Below are 19,682 nucleotides of genomic sequence, written 5' to 3'. Positions count from 1 at the left end.
CGCGCGCCCGCACTGGCGCGCCACGCGGTGCAGCAGGCGCAGCGCGCAGTGCGCCGGCCGCGGCCGCCGCTCCAGGTGCCGCAGCGCCGCCACGCACGCGCCCACCGCGCGCGGCTGGCACCACCTGCAAGGCCGCCGTCAGCGTCGCCCGCGCCGACACGCCCGCCCCGAAACACTCACCGGTGCACGAACTCCAGGAAGTCGAAGTCCGCCTCGGCCCGCGTCTCCTCCGCGCCCTCGCCCTCGCCTGAAACCGAACGATTCCGCGGCTCGAGACCCGACGCCGCGCGCGCGACCGCCGACCGCCCCGCGGTACCTTCTTCGCTGTCCCCGCCCGACTCGTCTCGCCTTTCGTCCGCGCCCTCGCTCGCCGGCTCTGCAACGAATTTTCCTTTTTTCTAACTCGAGTGCCCGCGCCCGTTTTTTGTTCATCTCTGTGACGACGAACAGGTACCGACCGACGGCGTCGTCGCCGCCCAAATCGGCGTTGTAAACGGTCTCGAGCATTTCGAGCTCCTCGTCTTCCGCGATTCCGTCGGCTCCGAAGATCCCCTCTTCGGGCCACAGCTCCCTGGTGCAGACAAGATCGGTTTAACGGAGAAAGAACTACTAAATCGAAAGATTCACGAGCGTCGACCGACCTTGCGGCGCGAAACATTCCGACGGCGTCCTCGAACTTGAACTCTCGCATGCTCTTCTGGATGTTCTTCATACAATCCTCCCTGCAAAACAAACAGTACACCTTTTCCTTGCGCTTCCAAAATTTATGTTTAATTTACAACCAACAAAATAATACTTTACCTATACATGAACTCCCTATAATGTATTCAAATACCGCAAATTACGACCAGCATAAAGGTTAGGACTGTTACATAATCAAAGGCATCAAAACACGAGTGCAGGTTCATGAAACGATATGAGGTTTTAATGCTTAATTATGTAGTTACACACACTGCATTATCTATACACATATTATAAGCCCTCTATGACGTGTTGAAGAATCGCATGTTACGGCTGACGAAACGGCGGCAAACAAAAACTTTTCTCACGCATGTCACACAATCGTAGTTTTTTAAAATTCATAGATAAACTACAGTCAGCCCCAACTATAATATCGTTCGATATCAAGTAACGTGTGAAATTTGTCAAATTTGTTTTACTATTGACATCTCATTTCGAATAAAACTTCATCTCGACTGGTATTGAGATTGACGTCAAATCAAATTGTTTTGTTTTTCAGAGATGTTCGAAATTTGAATGTAATAATAAAGTTGAATTTGATGTTTTTTTTTCTCATTTCTCTTGGTTTTTCGCGGTAAGCGTTTAATGCAATAATAACATTTTCACAGATAAAAAATTTGTTTTAACAAAACAGTTTATCTTCACGCTGGTCGTAATTTGCGGTTTTTGAACACATCATAGAGGGTTTATGATATGTGTGTAAATAATTTTTTTTTATGAAATGTATCCCAACTCTTATTCACCACGTGGCAGACGAATGTTTTGGTGTATAAACAAGAAATATTGTGTAACATCACAGTTAAAAAAAACTAATTTTAAGATATTGTCAGCTAGAAACATATTTTTTTAATGAATAAATAAATAATAAATACGTATTTGACCTCAGCCGTACTTGATGAAAAGTGACGATGGAGGATGCACACTTACTTATGATGCCTAGTCACTCTCGCCTTGAAAAGACCCAAGTAATGGCACCTGCAGACAAGGAATTCCACTCCATAGCCGTTCGCCATATTAACATGGGACCTCAGCCTACATATAGTCCCCCGATATTTCCTTTGTACACTTCGTTATATACAGTGTGACGATTTCAAGTGTGATTTGCTTACCTATGAAATAAAGATTAGTCTCACCGACTGCCGTAAGTGTCAAATCCAAACGACTAATCGTGGACTCTCGACAATACTGAATTACGGCATTCATTCATTTAACGTCCAGTAGTATAATAACAGTAATAAATTTTTATATTTGTATTATATAATAATAATAATAATAAAGGGAAGCTTCCGCGCTAATAAAAATACGGTGTTATAGGAGTCGGCGCCGTTCGTCTTATCGAGTAAAATAGTCACCGTAAAATAATTTCGAATTCTAAAAGAAAGAGAACCGAATACCGGGATAGATAGCCGGAGTTCCTCAGGGTTCCGTACTGTCTGCAACTCTCTTTCTGCCGCATATCAATGATGTTAATTCTAGGTACCTTTGCGTATGCTGATGACAGCACAGTTGTAGATAGGTACTTGACCAACTTGACTCTCAGTGGAGAGGAAATCTAGTCTTGTCGAGAGTCCACGGTTAGCCTTTTGGATTTGACACTCAAGACAGTCCCCGATTGGGGCGATGCCAATCTTGTCATGCCAATTTATCGTTACGAAAACGCAGGTGTGTCTATTCTCCACAAAACGGAGTTCTTTTGAGCTGACTCCGACTTTTCATGATATATCCATACGGATATATCACGAAGTCGTCCAGTAACGAAGCTTGGGATTCTTTCTAGGGTGAGGCGTTACTTTACACCGGGACCGTTGTTTCAGCTGTACAAAGCACAAGTCCGGTCGTGCATGGAGTACTGCTGCCGTCTTTGGGATGGCTCTATATACCAACTGGTCACCTTGGATTCAATTGACAACAGTAGCGAGAGGCTTAAATTTGCTTATTGAACACCGCCGTAAAGTTGCCCGCTTATCGGTATTTTACAGGATATATCACGGAGAGTGTGCGATGGGACTACACGATGTAATTCCGCCTTCCCCTTTCCACCACCGGAGGATTAGGCGTAGGCTTGGGTTTCACCGTTGTGTTGTGGATATTCCAAAGATTCGCACGAAGCGTTACGCTTCCATATTTATGTGGCGAACGGCTACGGAGTGGAATTCCCTGCCTGCGAACTTGTTCCCTGAACGTTACAACTTGGGCATTTTGAAGGCGAGAGTGAAGAGTGTGCACGCTCGTCACTTTCCATCAGGTGAGACAAGCGCGGACCTCTGGCGTGGTAGCGGCGCGGCGGCGTCGCAGGGCGCCCTCGCCGGCGCGCCTCGCCGCAGCACGGCCGCCAGCTGCGCGCGCGCCGCCTCCCAGGGCGCGGCGGGGGCCCCGCGCGGCCTCTCTGCGGCGACAGCACTCGGACGCATACTTTTACTTTTCGCCTTCTTCCTGACCCTCTTCTGGACGACCAGCCCCGTTTTCTTGCAGAAGCGCTCCAGCATCTTCAGGAACAGGTGCACCGTCTCCAGCAAGTCCTCCAAGTACGACCTGCGGCGAGAGCGCTCGAATCACAAGTCCGCCCTCGGCGCCTCCTCCTGACCCGGCGGAAGACGGACCTGGGCATTTTGGTCTCGTCGTAATCGAGGAAGAGGGCGAGGATGAACTCGCGGTACTCCGGCACGTAGAAGATGTTGCTCTGGAAGACACGAGCGGAATCACGCACGTCGGCCGCGGCGTCGGCGCCCATGGCCCACAGCGTCTGCAGCAGCTCTTTGTAGGCCCGCAGCGCCAGATGCAGGCGCCGCACCCACGGCCAGGGTCGCTTCTTCTCCACCTTCAGCGTGTCGCAGTACTTCTCCATCTGCTGCTGGACGAAGTGGAACGTCGGCACCGACACGGTCTCGCTGCGGTGGAAAACGTAGTCGTCGTGAACGGGGCGACGTCGGACGTCGGCTTCCTCTCCGACCGACGACGTCGGCGACGCACCGACCTGACTAGTCCGATTCGGAAGTCGTGCGCCCTGTTGAACTCCATGAAGAACTTGAGGGCCCAGAGGTAGTAGGACTCGTCGTTCTGCTGGGCGCGGGCCCGGACCAGCACGTCCTTCGCGTGGCGCATCAGCGGGTTGTACGAGCTGTTCAGGAACTCGATGCAGAACTCCTTCAGGAACAGTCTGAAATCGACGACACTCGCAGTGATCTCTTCGTGCTGCATTTTGTCCTAACGCAACAGCCCGAACTTTTACCTTACAGCGAATGCCGATCTCCTCTCCAATATTCCGCTTTCGACGGGTCTCCTGTTCTTTGGTCTCACGAGTTTTGACTTCTTACTGCCGCTGAAGTCCAGCTTGGAGAACTCGGTTAGCGGCTTGAAGCTGATCAGCTCGTTTTCTGATATTGACTTCATGTTTTGCACCACATAAGTGCCTCCAAACCGAGAATGCCTAGTGATGATAAGAATATGTTTCAGATGACTTTTTACTACACGCCCACATGTGCATTGAATTGAAAAAGGACCGATTAAATAGTAAATCACAAATCTGATTTACTTCTATAATGCATTAATGGGTTCGTATAACGTCATTTGATTAGGGGTTTTGGTATTTCCATCTGGTATAGATCATAAAAATTAAGCGAGACTTTCGAACGGTAAATGGGAATGTGTACTCTTAAACTTTTATTATACAGTATTGTTAAGAATACTATAATAGTCATTCTTCTAAGGTTCTTTTCTTATGAGATCGAAGCCAGGCAGTTTTTTTAACTTTAAATTTAGCGTAGTCCTCCAGATTCCACATACCATTAGAAGGTAATGAGGCAACTGATGAATTGACAAAAGCTGGTGCTAAGCCTTTATTGGTCCCGAACCCTTTATAGATTGCTGAACACACACAAGGGTCTTGAGCATTCGAAAACCCTAATAGCTGCCTACATGCCAAACACTGTAGAGAAGCTGTCACTGGACATGAATGGCATCAGAATGTTGACTAGAGCCTTAATACGCCATTGTGCCTCGAACGAGCACATTTAAATACTGGGCAGAGAGAAAATAGAGAGTGTAGTGTACTTTGAGGTGGATGAAGAGCATCTCCTCACCCCTCATGAGCGTACGAAATTTCATAGTGGGGAAAGCACAGGCCACGAGAGGACATAAGAACTGTTGGAGCCAGAAAGTCCTTCAGCCCATTAATGCTGTTGACCTTGGCTTCGAACTGTAATTAGACTAGTGGTGATCGATCACAATAGACCAGTTAACGGTCACCTTAATAATAGATACTTGAAATGGCAGACAGGAAACTGCCACATTGAGACATGTTGAAAATAAAATTTATGTAATCAAAATATCATCAATTGATTGGCTGTCATGGTTGTACCAGATCAAAGGAAGCTGGATGAACGGTGGATTATTCTGTAGCTGGGCTACCAAACAGTTACAACAATCTTCTATGGGTATGTTTCGTTTTTGGACACAGGGCTTGTCATTTTGGTTGAACCACTGTTGACTGTTTGCAATTACAACAAAGAGTCCATTTTTCATCACAAGTCATGAGTAGATTCAATAAGACAGTGCAAGCTTTAACACGGGAGGCCCATTGTAATTTGGACATTTCATGTCTTACCCATTATTGTTTTTTTTTGCCAATTGTCTATTTTGGTTAGTACAGTCAAATTACGTTACTAATGCCTCTGCAGTTTGTGATGGATCAATTTCAACAGCTCACGACTCGTCATAATTCCCTGTGTTTCTAGTTGTCTATGTGGATGCTCATTTGTCAGGCAAAACAAAAATACACTATATGTTCATTAGTTGTACTGACATCATATACGCCGTTAATATCCCGAGTCATTTTTGTTGCATTAATACACAGATTATAGAATAGAATAAGATCAAAATTTTAATTTAAAGCATTAAGATTTCATATGAAAAGTTCCATGCGATCTTTTTTTAATCTTATTTTTAATAAAGCCTTAAGACTTGGGTGTCAATGTCGGCCTTGTGATGTCAATCCCTGTGGATTATTCTACCATATCGTGTCTCCTCGCAATGGAGACAAGGGCTCGCATATGAGTATTTAACTGCCTCCGTGGCTGAACGGTTACCATGCCGGACTGCCACGCAGAGGTCCCAGGTTCGATTCCCGGGCCGGGAGAAATAGTTGTATGGCCTACAATTATTTCTCTCATGAGTTTGGGTGTAATTTGTGGTTGTCTATGTGTGTGTCCATGGCACCCGCGACACAGGGTTTCCCTAGTGCGGGGCTATGTTGAGTGTGTGCGTTATTATTATTATTATTAACTCCCCAATGTGCCAAATATCCCCTAATTAAAATTGGTTTCTTAGAGCTACATAATGGTCACATTCCATTAAATGTAGTAAATCTTCAAGTTTGTTATAGAATTTACATAGTGGAGATTCTACTCTTCTTATTAGACGGTAGAATTTATTTGAGGGAAGGTGGTCAGTACTTAGTCTAAAAGCCAAGACTAATGCATTTCTAGAAAGTGCTCCGTCCACAAACGAGGGTTTTCGCGGTGGACGCACTTGAACAGTGTTGTACCAAATTCCTTTCACTGCAGAAATCTCGCCATAGATTTTAATCCACATATCCATATTTAGCTCTCTTACAAATGGGATGATTTCTGCAGCAAGAGGTTTATATGACGGCTCCCTGGATTCTGTGATAGCTTCTCTTGCTAACTAAAACTATCTACTATTTCATTGCCTTCTCATCTGATGTGTGATAGAATCCATGGCTGCATTATACACATATTCCTGGACAGCAAATTAACCAGTAATCTCAAAGCTTCATAAGCTGTGGGCCTTTGTGTACCTTGGCCTCCCAAAACACATTGGATTAAATGTTGTAGTGCTCATTTAGTAAGAATATATTAGATTTTACAATTAATTAAATTAATAAGATTTAATTTAATTTAAAAATAGCCAGAGCTTTAGAATGGGTTTCTTTTTGTTCAGCACCAAACCATATTACTAGTTGTACTGCTGTCAGATGATTTTCTCAATCAGCTTAAAATTCTGTTTGTTTCAGTTTCAAAGTACACAAACTGTTGGCTGTGGCTGATTGCATTACTGTCTGTAAATTAATGAGATGCAACCATATGCAGAAGTAGTCATACCTAATTGTAACTCTCATTATTATATGTAATACAAATCTTAATGATGTAATACAAAAATAGCTCATGAATTATGAACTTGTTACACGAGTCTGTACCTCGCAGCAGAATACTGTCTAATTTTATCAAGCCGCTGCTTGCTCTCGGAGGCCCGCAAGGCCAACAGCTCTTGATCATCGCGCAACTTCTCCTGGCCACTACGGCGCAGCGCCGCGTCGGCCAGCGCGCTGGGATTCTGTTCGCGCAGCAGGTGCGACACAATTTCCAAAATGTGCATGAAATACTGTTTTTCGTTCTCCGAGGACATGTACAATAATATATCCAGGATTCCTGATTGATTGAGTCCCCAGAGCACCTAAAAGTTATAATTATGTATTAACTTAGTACTTCCATAATTTATAAATAATAAAAATTAAGAATAGCTCTAGGAGGAGCTAATCTTAATTTTTATTATTTATATATATGGAGATTTTTCAATTCCTACCTGATCATGGACACTGGCATCATTTTCAGGCCTTCGTTCTCTGTCCAGATCCGCAGGCACATGTAGCACATTCCTGATCAGAATCAGAATTCTTTCAATTACAAGACCTGTGTCTTCATCTCTTTCGCTCCAATCCTATTAATGTTACAATATTGAATTAAATTAATAAAAAAAATTTTTAAATAATTAATAGATTCAGGCATTACTTTGTGGATGTCAATAAAAATGGAAGTAAATTAATTTGCTACTAGTGAACTAGGTTAATAGAGTAAACTTGCTGCGCTTGTGTTGAATATTTTTTTCAGGCAGTTCATTTCCCTTCGTTGGCGTTTCTTGGCCGAGCGTCGGATAATCAACAAACCCTGAGGATGCCTCGTAGAGAGGCAAAACACGTGTCGGTTATATTTTTGGTGGTGGTGACTGTGACTGTAATTATGCTTGTGTTATTTATTTAAATTTATGTGAAGAAAAGGTGGGAAAATTAACTACATAAAAAAATATTCAACACAAGCACAGCAACTTTACGTGGTTTAACCTTCGTTGAGTTCGCAGGGTAGCAAATAAATTTACTTCCATTTGTATAAATATTTGCAAAGTATTAAAAATAATAGTTGAGATAATAATACAATGAAGTAACTTGGATCAAAGTTACGCATTCTGTCTCTAATGCTTACAAGTCCATGCAGAGAAAATTTAAAGTGACTCTAAACATAGAATCTAATCACAGTGATGTCGTCATCAAGTCAGTGCAGTTACCGAAGTAATTCAGTCCAGTTTTTTAGAAGAGTAATCAATGAATATTTCTATAACTTCTAGTTAGTGTCAATAAATGTAAATTTTTTTTTACCAAAACTGTGGCTTCATACATGTATTTTGAACAAATCATTACAGAAGTAATTCACCCGCAGCTGCCAGCAATTGACAGAGGTGTTAACTTTATCATTGGAAACTGCCTATTAATAATAGCATTTATAAAGAGAATATAAATATACTCACGATCTCCAGTATCTTCGCAAGCTTCTTAGCAAATACATTCCAAGTATCCACCTTTGTAAATGTTTCGTCTTTGTAGTTCTGCAGGTGGGAAAGTATCTGCAGGTAGTTGTGCCTTGCAGTCCTCTCCACAGGCACTTCCTCATGGTACAAAAGCAGTGCTGGGTTTGTCAAGTTCACTAAGAGCCTAGAGAGTATTCAATTAACATTTATTTGATTTGTGCGGCTAAATTCCAACAAAGTACACTAAGTTACTAAAAACCACTCAATTTCAAATAGTCGACTCATAATAAGATTAAACGACTGTTTGTATACAAGATGACTCTAAAAACTGAGACTTGCTTTAGTCTATAATTTGAATTTAGCACGTCTTTGCGCAATGGCTGTAGGCACAAGTAAAAATAGGCAATGAATTATGTGAATTTTTGAAGCAATATCTTTCGCTACGAACAATGCCAGTGAACAGAGCCAACCTCAAAGTGACATCGAAGAGTTCAGCGTTCTCCCAATGATCAATCAGCATAGGTAACAAATCGGTTTGTAACACCTTCGTCTGTCCGAGATGTCGTCGGATCTCGTGCTCTTCGCCATCTCGACGCAAGTATCGTATTAGATCTTTCACAGTGTTCAGAGTATACTCGTCTATCAAGTATTTTCCCGTTTTTTTATCAAAAGTTCCAAGAGCATTGCAAGTCGCCGAAAGTTCAGCAGACAGCATCGAAGTCATTTTACTATAACACTATTGACACTAGTATCACTTCAAGTTTGCTCAATTATTAATCGTGAGTACAGTTCATATATACTAATTTTTTAATCGCTCTTCTAATGTTAATTTAGTCCATCGATAGACTTAATACAAAATATATCGAAATTATTTTACGAAAGCGAATGTCAGATGACGTAAAAAAACCCGCGAATTCCTTTCTTTTTTATTTTAAGGTTTTGGATTACAGTACATATTAAAAAATTGTGATCTTTATTTTATTTACTATTTTATTTATTTGATTATGATTATGACGAGCACATTTTGCTAGTACGTCTACATCACACAGTGTTCAAATTTATATCGTGTGTTTTGGATTCAGTTGACTTTTTAGCACTGATTCGCTCTAGCCAGCCAGTTGTCAGTACCTATAGTCGTCACCAAATACGAGGCCAAATTTGACAGCTAAAGAAGGCGATAGTATGTAACTTTGAATGCGATCAACGAAACAATAAACAAACAATTATTAGCATAATTGAGATTTAAACATATACATAAATTTTATTGAATCATTATATAATATGACAAAACATTTTTGAAGTAGTTTTCGCACGAATTCCAAAATAAAATGCAATTTTGAGTTACCCCGAAACGTCCTGAAAACAGGGGCTCTGCTCTCGATCTCCGTCCGACATCCGTCCGAAACAATTACTGCCAAATAAGCAATACTTGACCAAATGAAAAGACGCCTGATGCGAATGAAGCTTCATACTTGATACGTGTCTTTTAATTTTGTCGAATATTACTTATTTGTAATTGTTTCGGACGGATGTCGGACGGAGATCGAGAGTAAACCCCCAGTTACGTCCTCAAGCTGTTTTTTTTAAATAATAGTTTTGTTGTAAGCAATTAATCGCCGAATTTCACCAAGTCACTTCGATTTCTCGGAAAAAATGTTTTAAAAATATTAGAAAAAATAATGAACATTATTTTTAAGATTGTTTGTTTTTGACATTGACAACTTCTAACTTATTGCCAGCCGAATAATTGAAAATGTATGAAATCCTTGGTTTCTTGATAATTTTTACTTTTTATGTAGTTGTATCATCGACGAACATACTTATTTACACTAAATTCTCGTAATTAACCATTTATGAATATTAAAAAATCAAAATTAAAAGAATTGGATACAATTCATCGGAATGTGGGACAATCTTATGAAAATTAGAGAAATTGCTACAGAATTGCAAGGAATTATGTAAATGAATTGCTTTTAACAGAATTGCACGATTTGGCCTTTTAGGCCCCCTGAACAACAATGAACCGAAAAATAATCTAAACAATCACAAACTCTTAAAATTTTGAATTGATTTCTCGTGAAAATCGTACAATGTGATTAGTCCAGATCCCTATTCGCGTTACGATGACAAGTGTCAAATTTGGCCTCTTATTTGGTGACGACTATAGCTTGTTTTTGAAGGCATTAACAGAGACAGCAGAGACAACATCTTTCGGTATCATGTTCCACTTATACACCACTTTGTTGCTGAAAAAATAATGTTTATTTATTTTGTACAATTTACACTTACAATTAGAACTAAACATATAAGTCATAGTCATATAAAGGTTGAGTCGATCACCGTCCAAAGATAAGCTGCGGGATTTGGACCACAGAGCTTTGGGCGATGACCGTCTCCAAATAGTACCTAACCAGCGTATGTTAAAAATTTTTATTCAGTGTTACTGACCACATCAATATCATTGCTAGGGCTTCGAAGAATAGAGTCCGTCCTAGTCATTGTGCGGGTCAAATGAAAATTGAAAAGAGTGTATTTGCGCTGACGAAGGACGTAACGTGATATTGGCGGGATAAAAAAAGAAATTTGAGCCAATAAATGAGGGTTAATTGTATATTCTCTTATTAAATTAAAAATATATTTTAGAAATTTCGCGATCACAATGCGACACCATTCCCAAAAAAATGTATAGATATAGAAAAATGTATAGGTATAGGCATATAAGTATAGTCCCATAAAGTTTTTTATACAAAACTCAAATATTATTTCTGAATTCGTTCTAACATTGCAATATAGAGTTTATTATGGGGATTCTACACTGCGCGCGTATATCTTCCAATTTACTTCGAACGAAGGCGTTATATAAATTACAAATCGCCTGTTGATGGTCAAAAAACTTAGATTGCCGTTTGGTGAAGCCGAGATTATACATATATAGAATGTGCAGCAGGTGTTTTAAAAGGAGCACGAAGTAGTGAGGTGGTGAACACGTGACGGTTTGAAGTTTCTTTTCTTTTAAAGATGTTTCGTAAGTCTGCTATATTGTATCGGTACATCAGAAATTCATAAATCTCGATGAGGTCACCACGGAGGCATCTTTCCTCCAGAGCAGTGAGGCGATATACGCGTGGTCTCAACTCATAAGATTTGCGACGAAAAACCAGTGGTATTTTAGTTGCATTCCTCTGACCGCTTTCAAGAAGGTTGTTTCAGGAAGATTGAATGATGTGCGTACGATAAATATAAAGCAGTTAGTTTTCTTGACTATGATAGTGATGTGCTCATCCTACTTTAAATTAAATGCGACATTAACTCAAACATCTATTTGAATGTTGACTGAAGCTAAGGTATTTTAGGGTCGTATTCCAGAACTCTACTCAATACTCAAGTCAGGGCTTGAGCAGACTTGAGTATGATTTCAAACACTGGAAATACGACCCTAATGGCAAGGACTGGAGTATGATTTCAAGCACTGGAAATACGATCCTAATGGCAAGGACTTGAGTATGATTTTCAGTGCTTTAAATCATACTCAAGTCCTGACTTGAGCATTGAATAGAGTTCTGGAATACGACCCTTAATGTAAGTTATATAATGTAACCGTTATTGTTATCGAGATGCGAAATGCTACATTTTAATGCATTCTCCAATTTAATAATCCAATCTTTGGTTCAGTCTTGTGTACTCTTTAGATCTTTTTGAAGTTGTCCAGTCCAGGATTTGTAAAAAACTTTCCATCGTCAGCAAAAACTTTAATAACTTTATCAAAAGCTCGTTCAAAGTCCAGGTGCACTACGCCCACAGGGTTCTTGTTGTCAAGTTCTTTGCTCTTTGCATTCACACATGTTAAAAAGTTTGTAACATTTTAAATTTTTATTGAATTGATTAATTCACAAATAAGTTGATCTATTCCGTATACCTAATACAAATCCGTGTTGTTTGGTTGACATTATAGGTACATTCCCGATTCAAAAACTGGTTCAGTTGATCTCTAATAATTTTTACCATAATTTTGACCAGAAACTGGTAACGCTTACTGGATGAAAATCTCCAGGCTGAGTCTAGTCTCCATTTTTATAAATTTGAGTAATTACGTCAGGCGCACTATAAGTATCCGGAATGAATAAGAAAAAAATACTATAAATGGTCAGAAATGAATTTATTGTTTCTCAAAATATTCTCCGTTAACGTTAATGCACTTTTTCATACGAATGAACAAATTTATGCCACTCCTCCGTGACAATCACTAAAACATATTTTTCATACTCTTCGACAGCCTCTTCAGGTGACGTTGACCGCGTAACTGGTTCTTAATTTTTGGAAATAAATAAAAGTCACAACGTGCCACGTCGGGACTGTAGGGGAGAGCGGGACTGAACGTTCCGATTTTCAAATAACTTGAAGTTTTATACCGAAAATGAAGGGTTTGATTTTCAACATGTGGAAATATTGAACAAATGTTTATCACTTTTGGTAATAGTATAGTAGTACGTCTACTAATATCTCAATAGTCTTTTTCATAGAGGCAAATTTTTGACAAATTTCGGAGCGGAACATTCAGCCCCGCTTTGGGGCGCGTTGTTCCGTCTTTGAGGCAAATTGTTCCGCCTAAATTATCACGGGGTAACAAGGATTTTTTTAAATAAAACCACCTTTTTTTATAATTGTTTGTATGTAATGGTTATATTATGCACAACTGACTTTAAAAAAAACTACATTCTTATTCATCAGTAATATTATTCATCGCTCATTTCTTCATCTGAATCACAGTTGAGACACACATAAATTTTAAGTATGAATTCAGGCCATTTGTGTAGTATTGATTGTATTTGACTCATGTCCATGTATAAAATGCCCGAATCTCATGGTATGTCTCATGCCTGTCTGTTTTGATTATACGGCGCACAGCTTCGATGATTTTGTTGTTTACAGCAGTGGAAGGGCGACCCTCGAAGGGAGATTCACACGACCGCGTTTGAATTCTGCAAATCAGCTATAAATAGTCGTCTTGCATGGTGCTTTATCGCCAAAAGCAGTTTGAAGCCGAGTGAAGCTCCGCTGAGCTGTTAAATTATGCTTAAAGTCGTAGAAAATCGTACTATGAAAATTTTCACGAGTTAAATCCATGGTGATGTAGACAACCAATTTCTAAAATGACGCCACAATGTAAAAACAAGTGACAGTCAGATGAATAAAAACTGTAATCTACAGCCAAAGAGTTCCATTTTCAAATGTTAAATTACTTTTAAATATTGTTTATGTAAGTGGCCAGTTCCGGAAACTTATAGTGCGCCCTATGTATAACGTGCTTTCAGTCCCGAGGCAAATATCCCATTTCGAACGATTTGTTCATTCGTTCTGTTAAAGCGAGACCTGTCACGTGTCTGAGCCTAAACAATGGTACCGTAATTCATAAATAACTATGATATGCTCAATACTAGTTATAGTATTATTATACAAATGAAAGTTAGTATACTGACTTCGGCATTATTTAAATACCCATAATTTCATCACCTCCGTAATTCGCGACATAGGTTAGGTACCTACTTAGCGCATGAATTTTCACCCATATATAGCTGTTCTACTTTCTTCTTTTGATTTTGTTTATGTTGAGATCCATGTTTATTTCAGGAGGGGAGCGTAATGAATAAGCGTGCGATTAAGGGGAACAAAGGCGGCGGCGGCGGCGGCGGGGACAATGGTCAACTTAACTTTTGTGGGATTTAGTAAGCTAGCAAAATAAATAAGTAATAATACAATAGTTAAATTATATTATGTTTAAATTGAATGTTAGAGATTCTGTAACTTGGTAAGTTTACAAGTGCTACTTTAGGTAACTTTGTTTAATACGGACTAGCTGGGAGGTTCATCAATTTGAGAATTTAATTGTTTAGTTTTGTAAGTTATTTGTAAATTCTTCTCAATAGAATATATAGGTATGTATAATATGGGCAACAACATATTCAATGCCCGTCCTCTAGTCTGTACTTCAGTGCTATCGAAATAATCCTTCGCGTGTTACTAATCCTGCAGGCATTGGTCCCGTGCCAGAGGATATGTCCTGTGGACCCTCCTGTGTCTATGCGTTGGCGTTCTGCCAACAATAAGTGCGAGCATAACCGGTAACTGTCTACATGCGTACTTAGATAGTGACGACGACGTGATGCAATATGAGTGTGACGCTATTTGTGTCGGATATTTCCTTGATTGACTCTTACAAAGGTTGGTTACATCTGGTTTACTGTACTTTTGGGATCATTTCGATTTAGCTAGGTAACATTAAACTGATGCATTGATTCAATCTAAGTTTTAGTTGCGTGGGATAGCAGAGGAACATTGCAGGAAGTAGAAGTCTACTATCGGTATACCTATCGAGTTACCAAAATAATTCACCTACTAGAACTCCATATATTCTAGGAGAACTCAGTTTCTTCGAGTAAACAAAATATAGCAAACTGGTAAGTATATTACGCATTGGCTCACGGCCAACCGAGATTGTCTGCACGCAGATTGGATCGACTTTTAGATGCTTACGTTTACATTTTGTTAGTAGGGTCTAGCTGTATCTATAAATTACGCGACTATTCGTACGCAACTCATCGTTTTACATGTTTTTCAATGAGGAGGACCTAACCGAACCCAAATTTCATTATGGTGTGCACCTGAACCTAATCTTATTAGAATGTACGTACCAGGCACAACATCAGCTATAGGTAAAGGAAAAACCCATTAACGTAAAACAAGAGCAAAACCCATAACAAGCAAAAAGCCTCTTTATTAGAGAGAGTAAGCAAACCCTAAACCAATAGCCTCGCTTCGATACAATTATAAAAAGTACACAACACAGGCTTGTTTGAAGATGATTAGGTAGGATGAAGCTTTTTATCCCTTTGAATTTCGCGGAACAGCGACAGGCGCTAGCAGCGATCGGCCGCCCCTTTGCATCTTCTGACAAACCGCTCTTTGATCTTTATAATTGATATTTTTGAATTAATTACTTAAATAGTTCACTTACTTCCCAAAACCTTAAGAACGTCGGCAAAATGTTGAGTAATAATTTTAAGACTTAATATTCGGTAGATATTTACATTCACGTTAACCTTTACAGTACAAAACAAGTAAAAGGCTTTCAAGGAACAACAAAATTGTATCAGCTTATTAATCACAAACAATTTATTAATTCATTTTGTAGGTGGGAACTTAAACAATATCCAGTACATTGTGAGAAATGTTCGTAATTCAGCTTGAACTCGCCATTATAACTTATTTGGGCTTTATTTATCCGCCAGCAAGTTGGCAACTTCCACAATACGGCAAGCTACCTGAACATGAAAGTTCGCGAGCATTTCCTTTTTATCCAAGTTTTAACAACTTTTTCTTACCGAAAGTAAATGGTACAGAACTGTTTTATTTCTTTTCAACGAACATTTTGGAAATGTTGGCGTATAGTGGCATAATTATCCTTCTTAATATACCTGTATAAGTCCACTGTTCTTATACGTATGTACATATAGTACTTTTTCTATTACGGAGAATGGGAACGTTGCGAGACTACCTGTAAAATTAAATGTTAATAATTGTTTGTGGATCACCGTAGCCATTATCTTAATTAATTACTGTAAAATATCGAGTTTTTAGGTTTTCGCAATTATTACACATAAGAAACGAAACTATTTTTCCCGATTTAAATCGATTTCAGTCAACCGTGAGCATGGGCCCAGAAAAGGGTCAGAAACGTCGGTTTGTATGAAAAAATAAATGTACGCGATATAAATCTGGAAAAATAGTTTCATTTCCTTCGTATAACAATCGCGAAAACCTAAAAACTCGTTATATCATATTGTATTATTCATAAAAAAATGACAATGAAGGTTGTTTTGATTTTAGAACAAATCAATAGACTAGGTATATTTTGAGTACATTATTCATATGGGTAATACCGCAGTCGCTCATCTTCAAGCCGATTTTAACACATTGACTTCTATCCGTTAAGTAGCTACTAAACCAATTGTGTGCTACTCCTCTAATACCTACTCGGATAAGTTTCTGCAAAAGTATTGGAATGGAGACAAATTCAAATTCAAAATAATCTTTATTTCATAGGTAAGCATTATTACACTTGAAATCGTCACAATGGTTAAACTCTACCGCTCATTCGTAAGGCAGATTCCCCTGAGAAGAATGAGCAAGAAACTCTAGGGGTTGCTCTTTGTAAATAACATTTACAATATTTTTTTTTTATTTGAAACATCAGAGATCGAGACTACCTCCATGAGCTAAACGGGTTACTACCACGGATTTTTGTCATCCAAGTACGCAGAAGTTGTATAATAACCTTTAGTATAAAGTTTTTGTTTCACTATAGTTTTAAACCTCGTGAAAGGCAAATTTTGTATATCAACCGGAATCTTGTTATAAAAGCGTATACATTGCCCCTTAAATGATTTTTTGACTTTGTGAAGACGACTATCAAGAAAAGCTAGTTTATTTCTATTCCTCGTATTAATGTTATGTCTGTCACTATTTTTCATAAATAAATTACTATTCCTTTTAACATAAATTACATTTTCATAAATGTACTGTGAGGCTAGTGTAAGAATGTTAATTTCCTTAAACTTATCTCTCAAAGATACTTTGGGGCCCAGATTGTAAATTGCCCTAACTGTACGTTTCTGCAGGACAAAGATTCTATTGATATCGGCGGCATTACCCCAGTGTCAAATGCCTTAGTGAGATCAAGGAACACCCCAAGACAGCGTCTGTTGTTGTCCAAGGCAGAAGAGATCAGATTCGTCAGGAGTAACACGGCATCCTCTGTTGATTTACCACGCCTGAAACCAAATTGCCTATCAGGTATGAGCCCATTCTTTTCGAGGTAAGCTACAATCCTTCTGTTTACCAATTTTTCCAGTAACTTCGAGAAAATTATTAGCAGTGAAATTGGACGATAGTTACATGGATCTCTCCTGTCGCCGTTCTTATGAATTGGGGTGAGCAGGGATACCTTCCAGATCGTTGGAAAAACACCAGTAGATAAACTAAGATTAAAAATATGAGTTAAAGGCATTGACTTACAATTATATGGACGTCGGGTCCGCGCTAAAAAGTGTCCGCACTTGTAAGGCGCTAAAATCGTATACAGAGCGCGACACTCCGCTTTAGTCTTCATTTGTTCTACGGACAGCGCGATACTGCGATGACATAACAATTTAAATTTCGAATAGGTTGACTTGGGACATTTTTTCCGTGGTTTTTGTATTAGACCCGTCGTCCATTTATTTGTAAGTCAATGGTTAAAGGCATTACTATAATATCTTTTATTGTTTTAATAAGTAATGGAGTGCACTTATTAATGCCCGGTGAACTAGCTCGCTTGAAGTCGCTTATTAGTTTGCTAACCTCGTCCATGTCAGTGGGGTTCATGAAAAAGGAGTCTGGCTTTGACGACTCAATGTTAACCGCATTTGCTAAGGATGTCTGAGTAACGGAAAGTTTTTCTAAGGTAACATTGGCCAGGTTATTACCGATATTAGCAAAGTAATTATTGCAGTAATTGAGAGAGGCCTGAGGGTCTGACTTTGTATAAGCTAGTTCAGTTGGAAGGTTATGCACCTTCTTTATATGACATATTTCTTTAATATGGGACCAAAGCTTTCTGGAGTTGTCTTTGTTTGTAGAAAGAATTTCGTTTTCATAGTTAGCTTTGAGTCTGTTTAAGAGACCATTAAGAAAATTGCAATATCTTTTATAGATTCTTTGAGCTGTTTTATTCGAGGTGTTTTGTTTGGCTTTAAGGTGTAGTAGGTCACGGTTCCTCTGACATTTAATAAGACCCAGGGTGACCCACGGTTTGAGATTAAATTTAGAACGACTTATAATAATAATAACGCACACACTCAACATAGCCCCGCACTAGGGAAACCCTGTGTCGCGGGTGCCATGGACACACACATAGACAACCACAAATTACACCCAAACTCACGAGAGAAATAAATGTAGGCCATACAAATATTTCTCCCGGTCCGGGAATCGAACCCGGGGACCTCTGCGTGGCAGTCCGGTATGGTAACCGTTCGGCCACGGAGGCAGTTATGGTAAACTGTCGTGTGTTGTTAGTTACTGCAGAATCAATAATATTTGTAAAATGTTCTACTGCCTCGTCAAAATCAGAAGTGTCTATGATAGGCGCCCAGTTTACATGGCGAAGCTCTTCCATTACAGCAACGTTATCCGTCTTCAGACGGGATCGTGCAATTGTGGGACGATCTGTTTTTCCGATCTTTGTGCCTACCACGCAGATGTAGTGGTCTGTTATATCACTAAGACAAACCATACCTACCGTCTTTTCAGACTTTTTTACAAAACAATGATCCAGACATGCTTCACCTCGGGTTGGCTTAGTGATAGCTGGCAGCAGTTGGTGCTCTGTTAAGATACATAAGTATTCTGAGCACTGCTCACTCAAAGGTACGGAACATATATCGAGATTCAGATCGCCAGTAATTATGATATTACGCAAACTCCTGGCATTACATAGGACAGCGTCCAGAGAACGAAGGAAGCCGCTGGCATTTGTGAAGGACGGGGAGCGGTATATACTAAAGATCATAAGGTCATTTGAGATAATGATTTGTTAAAATGAAACATGTGAAATGCAAAAGTGTATGCGAATTCACTGCAAAAACGTGATGACAATCATCAAATCACAAAAGCACTAAAATGGTTACGCTACCTGTAGCAGCAGATGGCATTCACCCATTTGAGATTTCTGCATCGCGGAGTTAAATTTATTTTCCGTGGCCTCGCCCTTTTGTCCGGTGGCGCAACCAAGTCCAGCCAGCAGCAGTTGGCCGCTAAATATCTTTCAGAAAAAACACCTACGTAAAACGATTCGACTGTGCAATATTACTTTTTACTCTACTATTACTTTTTATTAGGTTAGGTTTCTTCCTTTACATTATATTAAATGTAAAGGAAGAAAACCAGACTCGTGATAATTTCACACAGGTATGCTCCATTTAACATATAAATCTAATAAATCTTTATATATAAAACGTATTTTGTGACTTGGCAACCTAACAGCACGAAGAAATTTCTAGGTATTCAAAAAATTTATAATGTACTTGCCTTACCTTGTTTATATTTATCTTTGAGATGTGTAAATTCGTACGCAAATACAAACACTTTTATACAAAAAGTGAGGATATTCCATCAAAACCGTAAAAATAAATTAATATTGCCCTTCCCGCTTGAATCTAAACTATACAAGTACATTATATTTTGTCTATAAAACTGTATAATAAATCACCAAATGCCTTAATAAACGAAAGTAATGATATTCAATTTAC

General features: G+C 39.4%; 1 protein-coding gene and 1 long non-coding RNA gene across 2 annotated transcripts in view; one reads left to right on the top strand and one right to left on the bottom strand.

The window, feature by feature from the left end:
* Positions 1–9,061, bottom strand: part of LOC113231819 (protein timeless homolog) — a 13,120-nt gene extending 4,059 nt beyond the window's left edge. Inside the window, exons 1-12 of the mRNA XM_026466353.1 lie at positions 8,808–9,061; positions 8,338–8,521; positions 7,342–7,476; positions 6,956–7,212; positions 3,971–4,168; positions 3,716–3,898; positions 3,342–3,629; positions 3,004–3,273; positions 642–722; positions 459–571; positions 181–376; positions 14–124 (exon numbers count right to left, since the gene is read on the bottom strand). Of these exons, the coding sequence (XP_026322138.1) occupies positions 14–124; positions 181–376; positions 459–571; positions 642–722; positions 3,004–3,273; positions 3,342–3,629; positions 3,716–3,898; positions 3,971–4,168; positions 6,956–7,212; positions 7,342–7,476; positions 8,338–8,521; positions 8,808–9,061 (2,270 nt within the window). The remainder of the gene's footprint in view (positions 1–13; positions 125–180; positions 377–458; positions 572–641; positions 723–3,003; positions 3,274–3,341; positions 3,630–3,715; positions 3,899–3,970; positions 4,169–6,955; positions 7,213–7,341; positions 7,477–8,337; positions 8,522–8,807) is intronic.
* A 7,237-nt stretch (positions 9,062–16,298) lies between these two features.
* On the top strand, positions 16,299–19,242 carry LOC113232018. Its single transcript, XR_003310594.1, has 3 exons — positions 16,299–16,437; positions 17,013–17,187; positions 18,685–19,242. It is a non-coding gene; the product is annotated as an uncharacterized LOC113232018 (long non-coding RNA).
* The last annotated feature ends 440 nt before the right edge of the window (positions 19,243–19,682 follow it).

This window comes from Hyposmocoma kahamanoa, unplaced genomic scaffold (assembly GCF_003589595.1).
Source record: "Hyposmocoma kahamanoa isolate Upper Pololo Valley unplaced genomic scaffold, ASM358959v1 66, whole genome shotgun sequence".
Lineage (NCBI taxonomy): Eukaryota > Metazoa > Arthropoda > Insecta > Lepidoptera > Cosmopterigidae > Hyposmocoma > Hyposmocoma kahamanoa.
The sequence above is the reverse complement of the archived record's forward strand: the minus strand, read 5'-3'. Positions and strand labels throughout refer to the sequence as shown.